At 39.6% G+C, this 23,983-nt stretch overlaps 1 protein-coding gene across 21 annotated transcripts in view; it reads right to left on the bottom strand.

The window, feature by feature from the left end:
- Positions 1-3,155: 3,155 nt before the first annotated feature.
- The window catches only part of C7H1orf141 (chromosome 7 C1orf141 homolog), a 67,198-nt gene continuing 46,370 nt past the window's right edge, over positions 3,156-23,983 (bottom strand). For 20 of the 21 annotated variants that reach the window (XM_051856372.2, XM_051856375.2, XM_070078300.1 and 17 more), the window contains 3 exons: positions 21,929-21,998; positions 19,195-19,378; positions 4,865-15,889 (listed from right to left, as the gene is read on the bottom strand). In XM_051856372.2, coding sequence (XP_051712332.2) covers positions 15,317-15,889; positions 19,195-19,378; positions 21,929-21,998 — 827 coding nt within the window. In that variant the 3' untranslated portion in view covers positions 4,865-15,316. Of the gene's footprint in view, positions 15,890-19,194; positions 19,379-21,928; positions 21,999-23,983 lie in introns of all 21 variants that reach the window. The other variant, XM_017346198.3, reaches the window with a different exon arrangement.

Below are 23,983 nucleotides of genomic sequence, written 5' to 3'. Positions count from 1 at the left end.
ACTTCCAAGGAAGAACAGGGCATTGGACCAAATGAGAGAGTCTAAGATTCCAAACAATTAACATATTAATATAGCATGACAAAATGAGGAGGTAATGTTAGAGTCTACTTTGAACTCTGAAATAGAAGCATCAATGATATGGGCCAGGTGAGGGAAGTCCTGGGTAGAAATTTGGGTATAGTCAAAAGAGAAAAGTAAAGATTGAAGTTTACATATGTAAATACAAGGAGGCACCTCTAAGAAATGTTGAGGATACTGTAGGTTTCTTCTGGTGACCCTTTCCCTGGAAAGACCCGTTGTTGATAAATCATACAACTGTGTCCATATTACCTCATTAATTCTACTTAGGTCTGATATTCATGCAATGCACCAATATGGCCATGCTGTATGTAGAATTTTGAAATGTTCTATGAACTGAGGGGAAACCTGGTTTCGGCCTCTTGGTACCAATTGGTTAGCTTAGATATAGTCTTTGCTTACATTGATTGTCTTTCTAGAGTTGAACTTTCTCAGAGTAGAGCATCGGGAATGTAGTCAGTTTCCATTTGAAGCTACATAAGAACAAAAGTCATGTCTGTTTTATTCACTGTTAAATTCCCAGCAGGTAGCTCAGTGACAGCACATGATAAGCACTTACTCAACAGACGTTTTGATTAAAAGGTGAACAGTAAAGAAAATAAAACCTTGAAGGTATAGATCTGAAAAGATCACCAACAATCATAGAAAACAAATCATCTAAAGTTTCCCCTGTTGCACAGGTGATGAATTTGAGGTCTCAAGAAGTTGCAGTCTTGGGGCCCACGCTGTGGCTTAGCAGGTAAAAGCTACCATCTGCAGTGCCAGCATCCTATATGTGTGCTGGTTTGAGTCCCAGCTGCTCCACTTCCGATCCAGCTATCTGCTGTGGCCTGGGCAAGCAATAGAAGATGGCCCAAGTCCTCGGGTCCCTGCACCTAAGTGGGAGACCTGGAAGAAGCTCCTAGCTCCTGACTTCAGATTGGCACAGCTCTGGTCATTGCGGCCAATTGGGGAGTGAACCAGTGGATGGAAAACCTCTCTCTTTCTCTCTCTTTCTGCCTCTGCCTCTCTGTAACTCTGCCTCTCAAATAAATAAATAAATAAATAAATCTTTAAAAAAATAAATAATAAAAAAGAAGTTGCAGTCTTGCCCATCCAACCTTTATTCATTAATAGAACTGATTGCAGAACCCTGGCCTGTGTATCTCCATTCCATGTTCTTTTAATTATTCTGAGCTGCCTCCCTTAGATCCAAGGAGACAATCCCCCTTATAATAAGACATCACAGAAAAATTCAGAGTTGACCATAATTCTCCGTCAACCTCATGGGATCTGGAATTTAAGCTGTAGAGTTACATCAGGAAGTAATCACACATAACAGCTGCAACTGGTTTTGCTTTACTACCATTTTTGGATCTGGTGGGCACTGTGAGGTCAAGAGTTTAAACAAAGTGGGAGAGTTTGAAAAAGTCATTATGGAATATGTGAGAGGAAGTTAACAGGAGTTCATAAGGTGCTCGTTGAGGACAGGAAGAATGGTGTTCACATTAAATGTGATAACTGTACGGTAGGTGAATTCTCTCAGAAAATGTCATTAAGAACAGTGGCTTTTCTACTTGCTACTTGTTAAATTCTTTATTTAGTGGAGGGTTAGACTTGTGATTATAAAGTAAATTACAAGTATATAATAAAAATGAAAAATAAGGAAGGAGGAGAGAGGGATGGAAAAAAGAAGGAAGGGGAGTAGGGTGGTAAGTATCATTATGCTCATATGGTATTTCATATGAAATTTGCTCCCCTTATATAAATAAAAAAATTTAAAAAGAACAAATAATTATCCATCCAAAATGTCAATAGTGCTAAATTTGAGAAATCCTTCCCTAGAAAAGTGTTTCAGTGTTATAGTAGTCACATGTGGCTAGTAGTCACTATATTGAACAGCACATATCTAGAGCACTTCTATCACTGTAGAACATGCTAGTAAATGATTCCAGTTTGGAAGATTTTCAAGACTCAATTTACTTCTGAGGTCCTAAGCAAAACAATGAATGAAAAAGAGGAAAAGCACAAGATAGTAAGGATGCTGGGGGAAAAACAATGCAAAAGGATGAACTAGAACTGTCCTCAGAAGTACCAGTGACCAACTACAGTCACTAAACGTGTGGGACATGTCTGAAATGGAGAGCCCCTAATCTGTTTCTAAATGTATGAATCACAGCAAAGTGTAGCTTTTGGATCAAATGACCTACTGCCTCTGTTGAAAAACTAAACACCACTTTGCAAATACCACTGTGCTCCACTTACCTATTCCTTTGCTTCTCTCTTACCTCACTGCTATAGCTATGCATGCACAGTCCTACCTCTTTTCTAAGGAGACAACATACATAATCAAGGTTTTCTTTAGAGTAAAATAGGCATTAAATAGGATATGTGTTTAAAGTTATCCTATTAGACTTGAATAATGACTGGTTTTAATTCTCCTTTTGGGTACTGAAATACCGTTCTGATCAAATCACGCCTGTATTCAATTCTAGGCACTTGAATCCTGTAGAAAAATGAGCTCCCTTTGGTGTTTTTAAATATCTGAATGGTTCCCCACAGAAATGTTTAAAAACATTACCTGGTATTTAGAAATAAGAGAAATGCTGACTGCATGTTCTTTCAGTGAAGTACTGGGAATTGTCTGACAGAAAGCTGATAGATTAATTACATCTATAGGGATATACAGCTTTGGCTGCTTGTTTAAAAGAGGTTAACTGGTAGAAAACCAACAGCAATGCAGATATTGTTATCCATGACAATGCACTTGAAATACTGCAGAGAAATAACTGATTTCCCTCCAGTAGTAAAAATAATCCCAAAGTTTTCAATTTATCACCTTCTATGACATTAACCAGTAGTGCATTTATTAACATATTAGCAATTTTTGGCTGCCTTGAATATATAAATCTGTTTTTTCCTTTTAAACTGGTTTTAACATCTTCCTCTATAGTCATTAATACAGTCTTTGACATGTTCATTTTATTTATCTATAAGAACCATGCTTTTCAACTTTCTGAAAATTACACTTAGAAGAAATCTACCTGGTCAGTATTGCTCCTGTATCCAGTGCAGTGGATCAAGGATGTTTAATGGAAGTCACAATTTTTTTTTCAATTATGTTGAAGGAATTCCTGATAGCTTCTGCTGAGCATTTTCCAATTGCCTCTCAAAGTTATCTACTCCACACCCTGCTCTGTGCCCTGAGATGTTGATTCATATGGACTACATCAATGGACTCTCTTAATCCAAAATTGTAGTAGGCAGTCTCAGACTTGATGCTGTGGTTGTGGAGACCTCAAAGTAGCTCTCCTTACCTTTTGTGACTTGGGCACCTTTCTTGCTTCAATGCAGTCCCAGTCTTGTCTTAACCCCTGACTTTTTTTGATTTTAGCCAATTGGATGTCTTATAAGCTCAAGGGAGTATGTGGATAGTGAGGTTCAGGTATTTATTAGACTAGTTTCCTTGCTGATATGCTTTCACGGACTGGCACCATAGCTTCTGTCTGTACTTGGATTTTTTTTTTTTTTGACAGGCAGAGTTAGACAGTGAGAGAGAGAGAGACAGAGAGAAAGGTCTTCCATCTGATGGTTCACAATCCAAATGGCCGCCACGGCCAGCACACCGCGCTGATCCAAAGCCAAGAGCCAGATGCTTCTCCTGGTCTCCCATGCAGGTGCAGGGCCCAAGCACTTGGGCCATCCTCCACTGCCTTCCTGGGCCACAGCAGAGAGCTAGACTGGAAGAGGAGCAACCAGGACAGAACCAGCGCCCCAACCAGGACTAGAACCTGGAGTACTGGCGCCGCAGGCGGAGGATTAGCCTAGTGAGGCATGGCGCTGGCCTATACTTGGATTTCTCGAATCCTTCCTTCCCATAATCCCATAGGCTTGGTGTTGTTACTAGCTCTGAGGCACTACACTATCCTTTATGATTTCCCTATGCACTAGTCCCTTATTGAATTCTCCTCAGATTGTCTACTTGGATTGTACTTCTCAATTCTTGTCAGGTCCTGGCTGATATACAATCAGCAAGGGCTGAAAATGGCATGGGATGCTTTGATTGCTCCATTCCAAAAGTGCATAAACCAAGGCTCAATGGCCAGTGCTAGGAAGCAGCCATCATCTCTGGGAAAAGACAAAACATTGCAGTTATGATTTCTTAATACGGAGGCTGCACAGTTCCACAAAAAGAGACTGTGTCTGTGTGTGCATGTGTGTGTATGTGGGTGAGATCAGGAAAGATAAAAGTGTCAGAAAGAAGAGATATAGTTCCCTGTTATCCTATTTAGTAAAGGGAGGTTTGTTGAAGTTAACTGAAAATGACATCTATGTTAGTAAAAGAGAGTGATGGAGGAGTTGAGGGAGATATTTTTCAGGATCGAGTGTGTCAAAATCCAAAGAATTTTTGGTCTACTTTTTTTTTATTTATTTATTTTTTTTTTGACAGGCAGAGTGGACAGTGAGAGAGAGACAGAGAGAAAGGTCTTCCTTTTGCCGTTGGTTCACCCTCCAATGGCCGCCGCTGCAGCCGGCGCACCACGCTGATCCGATGGCAGGAGCCAGGATCCAGGTGCTTTTTCCTGGTCTCCCATGGGGTGCAGGGCCCAAGCACCTGGGCCATCCTCCACTGCACTCCCTGGCCATAGCAGAGAGCTGGCCTGGAAGAGGGGCAACCGGGACAGAATCCGGCGCCCCGACCGGGACTAGAACCCGGTGTGCCGGCGCCGCAAGGTGGAGGATTAGCCTATTGAGCCACGGCGCCGGCCTTTTGGTCTACTTTTTAAAAATGTGACTACCTGATTATGGGTTCCAAGTATGAGCATAAAAGTCTTGTGCTCAGGTGTACATTTAATGTGGTTATGCTACAATCTCTTACTCTATGTAAGAGGAAGAAACATTTTAGGTGTGCTATATGTGTGTGTATGATCAAGATAGTGAAATGCCATCTCAGATTTAACTATGTGATATTCTCATAAAAAGCTTTCTTTAATATAGTTTAGTAATGTAGGTAAAAATTCCTAATATTCATGCAGAACATGTGAGGCTAGGTTCAGACCAAGCTGGTGTTTCAAGAGCTAGGCTGGGCAAGGAAATTAGTGAGGGTGGCCTGGGATCCTAGTATCTGAGTTCCAAGAATGTGTGACTCAGCAAGAAAGGGAAGATTGATGACTTGAAAACAGTTTGAAAAGAAAGGAAGGAAGGAGGGAGGGAAAAGGAGGAAGGGGGGAAGGAGGAAAGTATGGCTATCTTCTTAGAACTGTACTATGAAACACATGAAGTCTTTTCTCTTTATATTAATTTAGCAAAAAGAAAACAAGTTAAGCTGTTCTCATGGGTGTCCCTGCCACCTCGTTGACTCTCACTATGGGCCAGTACCTATGTCAAATGCTGGGGATCCAGATCCAGACCTGCACTATCACTTTCTCACTTCTGGCAAGAGGTGAGATTTTAAATCTTCAATTTGATGTTCTATATTGAGAATATTTAACAAGAGGCCTTTTGGTATAAAGTACATTGGAAGATATATACTGGGGCTTGAGGGAGCTAAAAAATGATGACCATCTTCCCCATCAGAATTTGAAAGCAGTTGAGAGATAGATGCAGGAGTTAGAACGATTGCAATTATAGCACAATTTGAAGTGTTTGGACAACATGGCTTAGGTTTGGGATCTAAATTGGCTTGTTGAGGACCCTGTTCTGCCTCCTTGTTCCCAACTGTGGGATTGCTTGTCCCATGGGACCATCAAATATTCAGAAGGCACTCATTTTCTAAGGATTCCTGCCCTTTCTCATCTGGAACAAGATGAAGAAGAAAAAAATCAATTCCCTGGTACTTACAGTCTATTAAGAAATTAGTCTGAACCAATCAAGAAAGCTGGGCTAATTGCTACCACCTGCAATCAGGCTTGACACAACTCAGTGGGGAAAAGTGAGGAATGGATGGGCCAGGAGACACTGAGTATTACCCTAGAAAAGACTCTTTCACCCCACAGGTAAACAAGAGGAAGAAAAAAATTCAATATTCTTTCCTAACTGTTTTTTACACTTTGGACTTTATCATTAAGTTAATAGTCAATCAGGGTTGTGTCTATCATCCCATGGAAAGCAGATCAGCAGCTGCCAGGAAAGTCCTGCTCCCACTTTCATGAGATTGCCTTATACTATGCCTTCTTGAGTTCACCTTAGAGTGTTGGTCACTAGTGTTGATTATGTATCCAGAGTCTCTAAAATCATACATTAATCATATATTAGTCGGATCAACTACATGACCATGATGTATCAAGATAAAAATATCATTTGTCACTACATTCCTTAGCTGGAATGCTACTTTTCTTACATGGCTCAGGGAAGCTCAGATCACAGTATCTTACTGGCCATGGTCCCAAAAGTGGTAGAAGGTAAAAGTCTAATCCAATGTGGGCTGGTGCTATAGAAAGGTTAAAAGAAAAACTAAATGCCAGAAATAATCCAAGCATCTACAACCGACTTATATTTGACAAAGGAGCTAAAACTAATCCTTAGACGAAGGACAGTCTCTTCAACACATGGTACTGGGAAAACTGGATTTCCACATGCAGAAGTATGAAGCAAAACTCCTACCATATGCCTTACACAAAAGTCCACTCAGAATGTATTAAAGACCTAAATCTATAACCTGATACCATCAAATTATTAGAGAACATTGGGGAAACCCTGCAAAACATTGGTATAGGCAAAGAGTTCTTAGAAAAGACCCCAGAGTCATCTGGGGAAGCATGGCCAACCTCTCTAAGGGAATGGGCTCAGACAGAAGGATTTATGTACTACTCAACGTCTACTGGGCATCAGGGTGTTCACGCATCAGTCAAAAGGGATAGCCTCTCACACCCTGTCATAGGACCTATACTAAGGTCACATTGAGAGCAAAAACCCCCTTGTGCCTCAGGTCTCCTGAGTTTCCACAGGGGCACCCTGTGGGATCCTTAAATAGCTCTTTCTGTAACTTTACTGTAATGGTGCACACCAAGGATCGGGCGCTCTCCCTCAAGCCCCCCTTGCTCTTCTCCTCTCCTCCAAACATATCTGTGGCACATCGGCTCCAATATACAGGGGGCTTCTGCCAGGGAAGGCCTCTGTCATGTAAACATTTTGTTCTAATGGCCGATTCTAATTGGGGCGGCATAAAAACAGATAATTGCTCCCTCATTCATGAGGATGGCAAGTTGGCTCGGACTTTCATCGACACCACCAGACAGGTAATGTTCTGGGAAGATTGGACGACCAGTATCTCCCACAACAACACCCCGTGTTTTAGTCCGCTAACTGCAGCTTCCTTTGCTGCTACGTACTTCTTCAAACATTCCACTGCTAAAAATTCCCCACTTAGCTTACACCACCTCTCTGGGTGCCTCCCTCCCACAGGGGGGATATACTTTGTCTGTGGGACTCTTGCTTACCAATGCTTACCTTCTAACTGGACAGGGGTCTGTACCCTAGCCTATGTCCTGTCTACTATATCTGTTGCTAATGCTTCAGCTCCTATACCGATTCCCTTACACACTACCTCTCAACTCTCCCAAGAGGATTCCCCCTCTGATCCCCATCCTGGTAGGGATCAGCAGGGTGGCTGGAGTGGCAGGAGTTGCTACAGGCAAAACAGGGGCAGTATCAGCAAACAACATGTATACCAGCCTCTCCTCTGAACTGGCTGGTCTTAACACCCAAATAGCAGCATCTCTCTTCACTCTCCAAAATCAGATCAACTCCTTGGCTGCAGTTTTTCTCCAAAACAGACGAGCGTTGGACATGCTAACTGCCGCTTAGGGAGGTGTATGTGCCATGCTCCAGGAAGAATGTTGTTTCTGGGTCAATCAGACTGGACAGGTACAACCCCAAATTCGTACTTTCCTGGACAAAGCCAAGCACCTCCAGGAACAGGCCAAGCAGGGCTGGGATTTCTGGCCTAACCTCTGGTCATGGAAATCATGGTTATTTCCTCTCCTTGGCCCAAACTTCTGTAATCTTGCTGCTTCTCTTTGGACTGTGTGTTTTTAATGCCCTTGTTCATTTTGTCTCTAACAGACTAAAAGCTATTAAACTCCAAACGGTCGTCAGACAAGGCTTCCAGCCCATTCCACTGGATGACCTGAGCAGCCCTCTGGACCAAGCAGCACAGTCTTTCCAAGGCCACTGTCACACACCATAAGACAGATAGCAAGAGGAAATACCCAAATCCCCCTCAACGCCCACATGCCAGCTTCGAAGAAGTTACAGAAAATGGAACTCCACCCATAATCCCAAAGAAGAATTTTGGGTATACCTCTTGAGGGGGGAATGTTAGGCAGGAAGTTAGGTATGAGCTTATGTGTGTGTGACAAAGGCCTCCGGAGAAGACTTCTACGTCCAGCATATGCATCTACATCTCAAAGTTATCCCGATAATGCTTCAGGGGCAGCCCAGTGTTCACATCCTGCCCTGCCCCCTTCTACCTGATAACCTGCCAGGTGGAGATCCCCACCCCTTCTGCCTAACAAATCTTCCGCAATCTTCCAGATGCAGCCCAGTATCTGCATTTCAAACACCCTGCTCCGGATCACCATTCTCTAGGGGGTCCTGCTCATCCTTCCTCCGAACCCAGGATGACGCCAGCTAGGTTTCCTCCTGTCTGATACCTTCAAGGAAAAACTCAGGAGCTTCTTAGTATTTGCAGCCATAAAATCCTTTGTTTCAGGAGGAAATGTGTGAAGACACTACCCATCTCCTTAAAAACCCCGGCCTAAATGTAGACCGGGCACTCTCTCTCAGGTCCTGTCTGGAGAGGTGCCCATCCGTTCTTGCGGATGTCCCTACCCTAATAAACTTTGCTACTTCTACTTTCCACTAAAAAAAAAAAAAAAGACCCCAGAGGCACAGGCAATCAAAGCCAAAATTGACAAATGGGATTACATAAAATTCATAAGCTTCTGTACTATAAAAGAAACACTCAGCAAAGTGAAGAGACAACTGACAGAATAGGAGAAATTATTTGCAAGCTATATAACTGATAAAGGATTAATAACCAGGATATATAAAGAGATCAAGAAATTCCACAACAACAAAACAAACAACCATGTTATGAAATGGGCAAAGGAATTAAACAGACATTTTTCAAAAGAGGAAATCCACATGGCCAATAGACACTTGAGAAAATCAGGATCACTAGCATTTAGAGAAATGCAAATTCAAACCACAATGAGGTTTCACCTCATCCCCCCATTAGAATGGCTTTCATACAGAAATCAACAAACAACAAATGCTGGAGAGGATGTGAGTGAAAAAGATACCCTAATCCACTCTTGGTGGGAATGTAAACTGGTAAAGCCACTATGGAAGGTAGTTTGGAGGTACCTCAGAAATCTGAATATAGTACTACCATATGACCCAGACATCCCACTCCTGGGAATTTACCCCAAAGAAATGAAATCAGCAAATAAAAGAGTTATCTGCACACCCATGTTTATTGCAGCTCAATTCACAACCGCTAAGAGATGGAATCAAACCAAATACCCATCAACTGAAGACTGGATAAAGACATTATGGGATATATACACCATGGAATACTACACAGTAGTAAAAAAATGAAATCCAGTCATTTGCAACAAAATTGGTGAATCTGGTAAACATCATACTTAGATAAATAAGCCAGTCCCAAATGGACAAATACCATATATTCTCTCTGACCTGTGATAACTAAGAGGGCACCTAAAAGGCAATATATGGAAGTGAAACTGACACTTTGAGAAGCAGTTATTTGAACAGCCCTTGTCTTGACTTTGAGGGATAGGTTTTTTTATGCTATTTGTTGAACCCTTTACTTAACATAGAGTTAACAATATGTGTATAAAGTTAATTGAAAATAGATCTTAGTAAAAAATAAGAGTGGGAATAAGAGAGGGAGGAGGAAGAGGGGTTGGGAGTATGAGTGGGAGTGTGGGCACAGTGGAAAGAATCACTATGTTCCTAAAATTGTAATTGTGAAGTGTATGAAGCTTGTAACTCTAAAGCTGTACAGTTCTGCATGCATTCCTACAGACTTACTTCTAAGGGTACAGTTTAAAAACTTGCCATGAGCCCCAATTCCCCTTAAGCTGGGTGGTAAAAATACCATCTTGAGTGTTAAAGTGATCATATGGATAGGATTAAGTGTTAAAGTGATCATATAGATAGGATTAAGTGTTAAAGTCATCATATGAATAGAATTAAGTATCTGGTAATAATAATAGATAGAGGGGCTGGCGCTGTGGCGTAGCAGGTAAAGCTGCCACCTGCAGTGCCTGTATCCCATATGGGCACCTGTTTGAGTCCTGGCTGCTACACTTCTGATCCAGCTCTCTGGTATGGCCTGGAAAAGCAGTAGAAGATGGCCCAAGTCCTTGGGCCCCTGCACCCGTGTGGGAGACCCAGAAGAAGCTCCTGGCTTCAGATAGGCACCTGCTCTGACCATTGGGACAATTTAGGGAGTGAACCATCAGATGGAAGACCTCTCTGCCTCTGCCTTTTCTGCTACCTCTCTGTAATTCTGCCTTTTAAATAAATAAATCAGTCTTAAGAAAATTTCTCATTTTGGTCAGTCTCTCAATCTTGAGACATTGACTAAAACCTTGGGCATGGATGCCACTTTCTGTCAACATGATGGACTTATCTGGTCTCAGTTTGGAATTCACAATGAGAAGTCAGTTGAATGACTTTGTTCTATTTGTGGTTTGGGTGCTCTAATTAGAATGAGACCATTTCATGTACAGTCAGGGCTGCATACAAGCACTTAAGGTTCCTGAGAGGATACAGCACACCAGGGAAACTACTATGAGGAGTAATTGGGGGAGAACATCAAGAGACTGATGTCTACACCCAAAAAGGAGTTCCTATGAAACGAGCCAATTAAAATGAGTAAATAGTGGAAGAAGAATCTACTTGTTTTTAATCATAGAACTTGTTTCTTGACTTCTTATAGCTGAGTTTCTACCATACCAGATATAATTATCCAAGGGCAGCAAAAGGTGTTAACTTTTGCATACCTATTTAATCAATTTGATGATCTGAATCATTTGAAGATTAGGTCATCCTAAGTAATGCTGTTATCTAAAACATCTTTATTAAGAGAACTTAAACCAATTCAAAGGGTAACTATAGCCTTTCCAATAGAGTGTACTATGGTAGTTAACATTGGAAAGAGACTTCTAATCATAACATTGTTTATAATATCTCAAGATATGGAAAGAGTATCCTACCAAAAGATGCCCAATTAGGGGTATTTATAACTTCAGGAAAATTCCTCTTTATTTTATAGTTCAAATTAAGAGATGTTCAGGTTCCATTTGGTTATGAAGTGATAGTGGAACTGGTAGCATCCCTAATCCACATTGGCCCCTTATTTTCTACTTATTGAAGCATGAGGCTGCCAGTGAATGCAGTTGATTTAATCCTCCACAGATAAAATTTTATCCTGGAGCAGCATACCAGAGAGTTGTCTGTGGGATGCCTTATATGTTAGGGGTCACCCATAGAGAGGCACTAATAATATTTATCCAAGGCTCCATTATTGAATCATTACATAATTGGAGACTAACAATAATTAAGGGATTAGGGTTATAAGTTTGTGTACAAACTTTTGAATTATTCTTTTTGGTTTTCATATTCATTTTATGGCATACTTTAACTACAAAACCTTCACTATAGGTTTTGCATGCTATTAGATTTTAAAAAGGATTCTGAATATGTTAATTTAAAAGCTTAATTCTGTACAAAAAGGTTATATGTACAATTTGAATGAATAGTTGCACTAAAAGTATTAGTGAAATTTGTTACAGAGTGAACAACATAATCTTTAATATCTCCAAGATTATTTAGGGATTCGTGTTTAATATAACACAGCAAGTTAAGTTCCTTGCAGAAGCTATCCATTGTGAAATTATAATTATCACATTATCTTACCAGGCATAAACAAAACAGAAGTGTAGGGAAAAGGAAAGAGGGGACAAAGATTTCACAATGTCTGAGGAGAGGTCTTGATCTGTGACCTTGGGAAAGCTGTCCACATCTAAGTTGTCATCTGCCTCTGAATTGAAATCTTCTTAGTCAGTTTTACCTAGAAATCTTCAATGGATAGACAGCCTCAAGAGTCTAGAGTGTTCCTCGTGAGTTGAGAGGTGTAAACCCAAGACCCTCTAGCTGTGAAGGTTTGCTGCAGCGTGAACAGTGAGAATTTCTAGCGTCTGAGGGGTGTCATTTCCCAAATACCCAATATCCATGTTTTAAATCACAAAAGATCTGGTTGTCATGAAGGGCTTTCCATGTGGTGAGGATATATTTTGGTATAATTCAGGAAGTCTTGTAATATTGAGTCCTATCTGAGTTTGTAAGAGTGAGATGAAGGTAAGGATTTAGCGCTAGTGGCATAGACCTTCCAGTAGCTAATTCCTAAGGGGTCAGTCAGGTTTCTTAGTGTAAATGGGTCTGCTTGCCATTAAGGCCATTGGTAATACTTTGGGCCAAGGTGACCCAGCCAATTCAATTAGTTTTGCTCAATGTCATTGATTTGCAATACCTTATTTATCTGTTTTATAACTTGTCTGATGAAACAAGTACCTCTGTCACCGGATATCTCTCCAGAAGTGTCTCCATATAAGAGCATTTTAAATTATTTATTTACCCGAGAAGCATAAACAGATAGACACACATAGACACACACACAAACACAGAACAAGAGAGCACGAGAGTGAGAGAGAGAGAGAGAGAGAGAATGAATTGATCAACCAACCAAAAAGGAGCATCAGGTCCTTGAGATGCTTATCCTTTATTCACTCTCCAAATGCCTGTGATGGCTGGGACTGGATCCTTGAGTTGGGGATTCAGTTCAGTTCTCCCAAATGAGTAATAGGGACCCAACTTCTTGAGCTATGACCATTACTTCTGAGGGTTTGCATTAGCAGGAAACTGAAGTTGAGAGTGGGTGCAGAGCTTGAACTCAATTAATTCTGATATAAGATCTGAGTATCTTAAGTGCTAGACCAAACGTGCACCCCAGGAAGCATATTTTGTATCTTCTTAGCTACTGTTGTAGCATTGGATTTCCCACACAGATAAGCTTCTACCCAAATAGAAAACATACAAACTACCACAAAACTCAGTTATCCCACCTAAGGTGGCAATTGATTGAAACCCATTTGTAAATGTTCAAATGATAATGTTAGGTGATGGAAATGAACCACTTGAAGTTTTATATTCCCAGGATTATTGGTTTGACAAACAAGACATTGGTTATAGATCATTTTAGCAATTAAAACACCATCTCACTAATATTTTCCCATAATTTGGGTCATCTTTGCTACACCATAATGAGTCTTGCCTATATACCATGATGAGTCATGGAGTATAAGGGTTTTTAATCATGGAAGCTTTAAGGATCAAGGAAGAACCAAGTGGCTATCCAGGCCTTCTATGTGTCCATGCTTAATACTGAATTTACAGTCTTTTAAATATCAGTTTTGTTTCTCAAGTTCCTGTGCATAGTGCTGTATATTAAATAGATTAACATAGGTAACCTAATTTGGATCAATCTTAAGGAATTAATCCAGATTGTGTATGTTAATAATTGCAGTACTCACTGACCTAGTGTGAAAATCTACCAAAGCATTTCCTGGATATTAAATTAATTCTATTTGACATTAGGTTAGCAGTTTAATGACCCAATTAATTTCTCCATTGGCATTCTGGGAATGCTTATCTGGTCCAATGGAATGACCTTATAGTTATCAGAAACCTGTGCTTGTCAGAGTTTTTTGAATAGGTCTTCTTAAAGCTCAAATACTTTGTGAACAGATGCCCATGAATAGCATTGATGGCACACAGTAAAAGAAAATCTCAAGTTTCAAGCAGAAATAGAAGAATCCAAACCAATTTTACTTCTTTACCTATGAAATTTCAAAAGTCCTTCCTTAACAACTTAAATGCTTCTAATCCAAACTGTTTCTCCTCCAGTACTAACTTTCTTACTCAGTTTTATCTTTTAATTGTTGGAATTATAAAATTATTGCTTTTTACTATTTTCAGATAAACTCTATGGAATAAATTGTAAGTTAAGTAGGCTTTTGTGGTCAATCTCAGTTCATCACTTCCAAGATTAGTTTTATGTGAAATACATTCTGAATTCCAAACAAATGGATTACAAATTAGCTTTTAAAATGTATTGTGGAGCTGGCACTGTGACATAGCTGGTAAAGCTGCTGCCTATAGTGCCAGCATCCTACATGGGCACTGGTTCAAGTCCCAGCTGCTTCCCTTCCTATCCAACTCCCTGCTATGGCCTGGGAAAGCAGTGGAACATGGCACATGTCCTTGGGCCCCTGCACCTATTTGGGACATTTGGAGGAAGTTCCTGGCTCCTGGCTTCAGATCAGCCCAGCTCCAGCCATTGCAGCCATCTGGGGAATGAACCAGCAGACGGAGGATCTCTCTCTCGTTCTCTCTCTCTCTCTCTCTCCCTCCCTCTCTTTGCTTTTGCTTCTCTGACTCTGCCTTTCAAATAAATAAATAAGCTTTAAATGTAACTTGTTTTTTGAATTTTACCTTCATATTGTTTGAATTAATGAGAAACAATAAAATAGCAATGTAATAATATACTTTAAAATAGTTAATACAGGATTTGCTATAAAAATTATTTTGGTTACTAAATACATTATTAATTTAAGTTATTGAGTGATTCATAAAAACATTATACTTGAAAAAATTACATAATAATGAAGTTCCAACATCTACTAACACAAAAAGCTAATTTTCCAAATTTTTAATTGCACAAATTGCTAGCGTAATGCTTTTTCCCATGATTATGAAAAATTAAGTTATATGATTAACTCAATGTTCATTAATTAAATCGTAAGGTTTTCTTACTTGATAATCAACTACTTGGCTTTAAACAGTAAATTTCCAGTCAGTTTATGCCAGTTTGAGTACCAAATCAGAATTTATTGTAGGAATGTTATTGATTGATCAGTCTAAATAACTGAAATAAGTAATGAACTAATTCCTCTTGTTAGTTACTTTCTAATTTTGTATTATTTACTACGAGTGTTGATTGTTCTTGAGCAGACCACTTTTATTTGTTAATTCCAATTTCTGTACCTTTCTTGTACCATCCATTAAAATATTACTAAATGAGAAAGAATTTCGTCTATAATCTTGAAACAATTATTTGCTTCTTTTCACCCCAAGATTGCTGAACAAACGGTGCTTTGTGAGGTAACTAATTTTCATCTGGCAAATTTAACAAATCATCCAGTGGTGTTATATTCTTTGATTTGTGTATTTTGAGTATATTTTTGACAGGCTTTGAGAAACAAGTGAAAGGTGAGGTACCAAATTTGTGTGTGTCCGTTCGTTTTACTGTGTAAAACATTTTTTCACATTTGCCAACTTTAGTATTCATTTCTTGAACAACAGTTTTATCCAGGTAATGCACAATTTTTTTGGTGAGGCTGGAAGAAGCCTGTGGGGACCTATTGCAAGATCCATTTTCTAACTTCTGATTGTTACTTTTCTCCTTTGTGATCCTGCGGCCCACTTCAAAGGGCATGGGTCGTGTCTCATTCCTCCGTGCTATAGATGTAGTTTTCTGGGGTTTGCAAAGAGTGATAGATTGACCACTAACTAAAGATTTGTGAACATCACAATTTCTTTCTAAAATAAAGTTTGTTCTTTTACGTAAATAAGTGTTTTCATTGTTCAAAGGATAAGTAGAATGTCTATTTTTGGTCAAAAGCAACATTTGTACATTTCTTGTGTCATGGAAAATGATGGGATTTGTTTCACTTTCTTCCTGTGGATTAAAAAAAGAATACTCAGTCATAAGTCTATTGAGGCAAGAAATACACATTAAACATAAAAATAAATCGAACATTATTCCAACAATGACTACATAGGAGTATTTATTTATTTTGGTCTTAGGGAATGTGTAAACTAATTTATTTATTTATTTTTTAGCTTTTTGGTTTTTTAAAACTTTTATTTAATAAACATAAATTTCCAAAGTACAGCTATTGGATTACAGTGGCTTTTCCCCCCCATAACTTCCTGCTCCCTCTCCCATCCCATTCACATCAAGATTCATTTTCAATTCTCTTTATATACAGAAGATCAATTTAGTATATATTAAGTAAAGATTTCAACAGTTTGCACTCACACAGAAACACAAAGTATAAAGTACTGTTTGAGTACTAGTTATACCGTTAATTCACATAGTACAGCACATTAATTACAGAGATCCTACATAGAGAGTAAGTGCACAGTGACTCCTGTTGTTGATTTAACAATTGACACAGTAATCTCCGTAGGCTCCTGTCATGAGTTGCCAAGGCTATGGAAGCCTTTTGAGTTCGCCAACTCTGATCTCATCTAGACAAGGTCATAGTCAAAGTGGAAGTTCTCTCCTCCCTTCAGAGAAAGGTACCTCCTTCTTTGATGGCCAGTTCTTTCCACTGGGACCTCACTCGCAGAGATCTTTCATTTAGGTTTTGTTGTTTGGTTGGTTGGTTGGTTGGTTTTTTTGCCAGAGTGTCTTGGCTTTCCATGCCTGAAATACTCTCATGGGCTTTTTAACCAGATCCGAATGCCTTAAGGGCTGACTCTGAAGCCAGAGTGCTGTTTAGGACATCTGCCATTCTATGGGTCTGCTGTGTATCCTGCTTCTCATGTTGGATGGTTCTCTCCTTTTTAATTCTATCACTTAGTATTAGCAGACACTAGTCTTGTTTATGTGATCCCTTTGACTCTTAGACCTATCATTATGATCAATTGTGAACTGAAATTGATCACTTTGACTAGTGAGATGGCATTTGTACATGCCACCTTGATGGGATTGAACTGGAATCCCCAGGCATGTATCTAACTCTACCGTTTGGGTCAAGGAGTGTATTCATATTAAATACATAGGAGTTTAACATGAACAGTAATGATATTCAAATGCAAACAAAGCATGTATTTGCATGTGGTATACTTCCTTCTCCTCTTAATACTTTATGACATGGCAGGGATAAAATCTGAACTTTCAGCCTTGTTAAGTTCTTTTTGAAATAAAATAGGATACGAAGAAATAAGTATAGTTCTTAAAGATTTGGAGTGTTGTCATTGCAAAATAAAGTTGTGGGTAAGATAGAGCATTGTTTTGGCATTTCTTAATTCCGATACTCCAGAAAAAAAAAAAGCATATCGGGACTGGCGCTGTGGTGTAGCAGGTAAAGCCACTTCCTGCAGTTCCGGCATCCCATATGAGGACCTGTTCGAGTTCTGGCTGTTCCACTTCCTATCCAGCTCTCTGCTATGGCCTGGGAAAGCAGTGGAAGATGGGCCAAGTCTTTGGGCCCCTGTGCCTGCATGGGAGACAAGATCCTGGCTCCTAGCTACGGATCCATGCAGCTCCAGTGATCGTGGCCATTTGGGGAGTGAGCCAGTGAATGGAAGATCTCTCTCTCTCTCTCTGTTTATCTCTCTCTGTAACTTTGCTTTTCAAATAAATAAATAAAATCTTTATAAAGGATTAATACCAAAGAAATAGACTACATATATATTATTAGTATTTAGCTTGAAAATTTTTACTTGTTGAATATTATGATTAGTGGTGAATTAAGCCTGTGATTATAGAGTGAGTTAAAATTATGTCTTTGCAAAAATTAAAGAAAAAAACAGAAAAGAAAGGAAAGGGGTTGAGGAAGGGAGGAGATGAGGGAAGGAAATATGGTTATCTTCTTAAAACTATACCTATGAAATACAAAAAATCTGTTTTCTTTATATTAATAAAACATTTTTAAAATAGAGAAATAAAATTTAGTCACCTAAAAAAGAAAACTTGAGTCAATAATTGTAACTTTTTGTTTAAAAATATAACTAATGAAATAAGAATTTAGTCATTGCTCTTGAATATATTTAGTATAAAAGACAAATTAATGCCTGTGATTTTTTCTTTTTTTTTTTAAGATTTATTTACTTGAGAGGCAAAGTTAGAGAGAGAGGGAAAGACAGAGAGGTCTTCCATCCTCTGGTTCACTCCCCAAATGGCCGCAACAGCCTCATCTGGCCTGATCTGAAGCCAGAAGCCAGGAGCTTCCTCTGGATATCCTGTGTGGATGCAGGGATCACACACTTAGGCCACCTTCCACTGCTTTCTCAGGCCATTAGCAGAGGGCTGGATTGGAAGAGGAGCAGCCAGGACTCAAACCAGCACCCATATGGGATGCCAGCACCACAGGCTTAGCTCACTACACCACAGTACCGGCCCCAACGTGATTATTAAAAATGTGACCAAAGACCTAGTTTGAAATCTACTATTGGTGCCTATATTTCCTATTTAGCCACAGCAGTGGAATGTTGGCATAGTTTTGATCTGTCCAATATCGTAGGGGATTTCCCATTTTACTAGTGCACCCTGTACCGGCAGAAACTCTTTGTCAGCCTCTCTTGGTGTGATCTAGGCTCTGCCAATCAGATACGCCTCCGGCAGTCTTCAGCTCAGAAATAGCAAGCCCTGTGTAAAGGAAGGCAGTGTGAAGACTCTGAAGGATGGTGTAAGCTTTGGTAATCTAGCTTTGAATGGCATCCTTGTCAAAGGTCATGGCAAGGGCATGTACTGTCCAGTATCGGAGTTGTAAACTGTTATCTGTGACAATAGTGTGGAGCTCAGGGGAGCAGACTAAGGGTGTAACTATTTGACTCCTGATGAGAGAGTTTTCAAGCCAGGTCACCTTGCTACATATGCTGTGGGCTCCCAAATAACCTTAAACAAATACATATTCTGATCAAAACAGCTGAAATAATTGTTAGAAAAATTAACACATTATCCAGTCATTTTGTAATTTGTATTTTTATTTGGTATTTCTATTATAGCCAAGCAAATTTGATAAAGCCTTCTCCACAAAGAAAAACAACATTTCTAACAGATGCAAAGGAATCCCAGTGTTGAGGGTAATACTAAAAAGAACATTAAGAATTTAAGTGCTGATACACTTGGAATGTGAAACTTAAAAATAAGAAGGCTTTATCAAAGATTCTGGTCACTGGAGCACTCACGTATGGCGGATTCCTACAAGTGACTGTGAATAAGCATATTTACTAAACAACAATAGATATTACCATATGAAAAGGTTCTCTTTTCGCTGGACAAATGATCTTGGCATTTGGATTTTTCAGTTCATCCTCAAAGCATAAGGGGACCAAACTTTTCTTTCTTACTGAATAATAATCACTTAATTGACAATTTCTGGTTGACTTATTTTCTTTTGTGTTAATATCATTCATCTGTGGAGGGGCTTTCCTTCTGAAAATGACAACAAGTTTGGGAAAATGTTTATAAGGCTGATGGTATCCTGTCAGGCAACTCCCAGCCTGGCTGCTTCCTTTTATCTCTAAAAGTCACTGCCAACATCTCCACCAGACCCTCTCCCAGATACTTTTAAACTGGTAAGACCATCACTTTTTTTTTATTTAGTAAATATAAATTTCCAAAGTACAGTTTATGGATTACATTGGCTCACCCCCCGTAATTTCCCTCCCAGTCGCACCTCTCCCATCTCCTGCTCCCTCTCCCATTCCATACACATCAAGATTCATTTTCAATTCTCTTTATATACAGAAGATCGATTCAGTATATATTAAGTAAAGATTTCATCAGTTTGCACCCACACAAAAACACAAAGTGTAAAAATGGACAGAATCCGGCGCCCCAACCGGGACTAGAACCCGGTGTGCCGGCGCCGCAAGGTGGAGGATTAGCCTATTGAGCCACGGCGCCGGCCCGCTTCCTTTTATCTCTAAAAGTCACTGCCAACATCGACACCAGACCCTCTCCCAGATACTTTTAAACTGGTAAGACCATCACTTTTTTTTTTATTTAGTAAATATAAATTTCCAAAGTACAGTTTATGGATTACATTGGCTCACCCCCCGTAATTTCCCTCCCAGTCGCACCTCTCCCATCTCCTGCTCCCTCTCCCATTCCATACACATCAAGATTCATTTTCAATTCTCTTTATATACAGAAGATCGATTCAGTATATATTAAGTAAAGATTTCATCAGTTTGCACCCACACAAAAACACAAAGTGTAAAAATACTGTTTCAGTACTAGTTATAGCATTACTTCACATTGGACAACACATTAAGGACAGATCCCACATGAGAAGTAAGTACACAGTGACTTCTGTTGTTGACTTAACAATTTGACACTCTTGTTTATGGCGTCACTAATCTCCCTAGGCTCTAGTCATGAGTTGCCAAGGCTATGGAAGCCTTTTGGGTTCGCTGACTTCAATCTTATTCCGACAGGGTCATAGTCAAAGTGGAAGTTCTCTCCTCCCTTCAGAGAAAGGTACCTCCTTCTTTGATGGCCCTGTTCTTTCTACTGTGATCTCACTCGTGGAGATCTTTCATTTAGGTCTTCTCCCCCCCCCCCCAGAGTGTCTTGGCTTTCCATGCCTAAAATACTCTCATGGGCTCTTCAGCCAGATCTGAATGCCTTAAGGGCTGATTCTGAGGCCAGAGTGCTATTTAGGACACCTGCCATTCTATGAGTCTGCTGTGTATCCCACTTCCCATGTTGGATCGTTCTCTCCCTTTTTGATTCTATCAGTTAGTATTAGCAGACACTGGTCTTGTTTGTGTGATCCCTTTGACTCTTAGACCTATCAGTGTGATCAATTGTGAACAGAAGTTGATCACTTGGACTAGTGACATGGCATTGGTACATGCCACCTTGATGGGATTGTATTGGAATCCCCTGGCATGTTTCTAACTCCACCATTTGGGGCAAGTCCGATTGAGCATGTCCCGAATTGTACATCTCCTCCCTCTCTTATTCCCACTCTTATATTTAACAGGGATCACTTTTCAGTTAAAATTTAAACACCTAAGAACAATTGTGTGTTAATTACAGAGTTCAACCAATAGTACTAGAAGAAAAAAAATACTAAAATGGATAAAGTATTACATTGTACATCAACCATCAGGACAAGAGCTGATCAAGTCACTGTTTCTCATAGTGTCCATTTCACTTCAACAGGTTTCCCCTTTGGTGCTCAGTTAGTTGTCGCCAATCAGGGAGAATATATGATATTTGTCCCTTTGGGACTGGCTTAACTCACTCAGCATAATGTTTTCCAGATTCCTCCATCTTGTTGCAAATGACCAGGTTTCATTGTTTTTTACTGCTGTATAGTATTCTATAGAGTACATGTCCCATAATTTCTTTATCCAGTCTACTGTTGATGGGCATTTGGGTTGGTTCCAGGTCTTAGGTATTGTGAATTGAGCTGCAATAAACATTAATGTGCAGACAGCTTTTTTGTTTGCCAATTTAATTTCCTTTGGTAAATTCCAAGGAGTGGTATGGCGGGGTTGTATGGTAGGGTTATATTCAGGTTACTGAGGAATCTCCAGACTGACTTCCATAGTCATATCTGTGTTCTGATATAAATTTTTGCCTGTACTTCAAAAGCATAAATGTATTTTCACTATTCATTTTCCCATGTCCTTCTCTCCATTTGACTGAGTTACAGTCTAGATGTGATACCTACTGACTAAGCAGCCTTAAACCATTCATTGGATTGTCTTATGGGACTAAATGTTAATAATAAGCCAGGATGAATTAATTTTGCCCTATTACAAGATAAAATGCAAAACTCCTACTACCACAAACATCATTCAATAGAATATTTGTGTCTGAAATAGATTGAATTTGTATTCTTTGTATTAATATCATTTAGCATGTCAATTGTGCTATAGTAATTATCAGGCCTTTGCTGTGACCCTGAATTGAATGTACTGAATTGAATGTACTGATAGATTCCTTAAAAATTGTAAAACAAGTTACCTTTTATTGACATCATCTTCTAACTGGACAAAAGAATCCAATAATTTCCCAGTTTTGTTTTCAATTTGAGCTGAGATGGAAAAAGATTTTCATAAAAAACATGTATGTATTGTGGCATCTTGAAAATATCTTGTATAAAATATCTCATAACATTTTCTTTTCTTTTTTTAAAAGATTTATTTTATTTGAGAGTCAGAGTTACAGAGAGGCAGAGGCAGAGAGAGGGAGAGAGAGAGAGGTCTTCCATCTGCTGGTTCACTCCCCAGATGGCTGCAATGCCTGCAGCTGTGCTAATCCGAAGCCAGGAGCCAGGAGATTCTTCCAGGGCTCCCACGTGGATGCAGGGGCCCAAGGACTTGGGACATTTTCCACTGCTTTCCCAGGCCATAGCAGAGAGCTGGATGAAAATTGGAGCAGCTGGGACTTGAACCATTGCCCATATGGGATGCCAGCACTGCATGTGGTGGCTTTTACCCACTATGCCACAGTGCCTGCCCGTCCTAACATTTTCTACCCCGTGGAGAACATTCTAATTGATATGTTTTGTACAAACACTAGGATAAATATTGAGTGTACTTGTGACAGGCTTCCATAGGGCCAAGGGGCAGACTCGAGGGCTGAAAAATCAATATAACTCATAACCCCAGTATACTGATTGGAAAGCTCTGTTTCAGAAGGAGGAGCTAGTCAATAAGCAAGTAAATCAACAAATAAATCAGTGCATACACAAATTCCAAGTCCTTGTAAGTACTATGCAAGTATATAAACATGTTACTTCACTTATGATGGCAATTGAGAGCCTCTCATAGGAGGGGATATTTGAGGTAAAATCTGAGTAGAGAGAAGGAAGCATCCAGGCAAGTAGCTGGGGGAAAAACTTCGTGGAGTTAATGAATTGAAAGAAAATGCCAAGAGATTCACTAGACATACATAGACAATGTTAAAAAGTAAGGGAAAGAGTGCAGTCTTGGGAGGAGTTAGGGAGAAAACAGCAGAGGGAACTCTGTGCAAATTGGAGGGACACAGTGGACCTACATGAAGGGTGAGAACACACACAACTCAGGATCAGAATATATAAAGAGACAGAAAACTCAACAACAACAAAACAATCAACCCAGTTAAGAAAAAGACAAAGAAATTAAACAGACATTTTTCAAAAGAGGAAACTCACATGGCCAACCGACACATGAAAAAATACTCAGGATCACCAGCGGTCAGGGAAATGCAAATCAAAACCACAATGAGATTTCAAACCCCCCCCCCACCCCTCCGTTAGAACGGCTTTCATAAAGAAATCAACAAACAGCAAATGCTGGTGAGGATGTGGGGAAAAAGATACCCCAATCCACTGTTGTTGGGGATGTAAACTGGTACAGTCACTGTGGAATACAGTATGGAGATACTCCAGAAATTGAATATATACTTACCATAAGACCCAACCATCCCACTCCTGAAAATTTACCCAAGGGAAATGAAATCAGCAAATAAAAGAGTTATTTGCATCCCTATGTTTATTTCAGCTCAATTCACAATAACTAAGACATGGAATCAACACAACTTCCCATCAACTGAAGACTGGATAAAGAAATTATGGGATATATACTCTATGGAATACTACAAAGTGGTAAAAAAAAATGAAAACCAGTCATTTGCAACAAAATGGGTGAATCTGGAAAACGTCATACATAGTGAAATAAGCCAGTCCCAAAGGGACACATATCGTACATTTCCACGATCTGTGAGAACTCACAGAGCACCTAAAAGGAAGGCTGCGGAAGTGAACTTGACACTTTGAGAAGCAATGACTTCAGCAGCCCTTGTCTTGACTGTTGAGGAACAGTTTTTTTCCTCTTTTTCATACTATTTGCTGAACTTTTTTACTTTAATCATATGTGTATAAAGTTAATTGAAAATACAGCTCAGTAAAAAAATAAGAGTGGGCATAAGTGATGGAGGAGGAAGTTTGTAGCTGTAATGCTTTGGCCTGGCCCAGTCCTGGCTGTTGCAGCCCTCTTGGGGAAGAGAACCAGCAAGTGGAGGATGTTTTTCTCTATG

The sequence above is a fragment of the Oryctolagus cuniculus genome, chromosome 7, assembly GCF_964237555.1.
Source record: "Oryctolagus cuniculus chromosome 7, mOryCun1.1, whole genome shotgun sequence".
Taxonomy (NCBI): domain Eukaryota; kingdom Metazoa; phylum Chordata; class Mammalia; order Lagomorpha; family Leporidae; genus Oryctolagus; species Oryctolagus cuniculus.
Note: the sequence above shows the minus strand (reverse complement) of the source record. Positions and strands in the feature narration are given on the sequence as shown.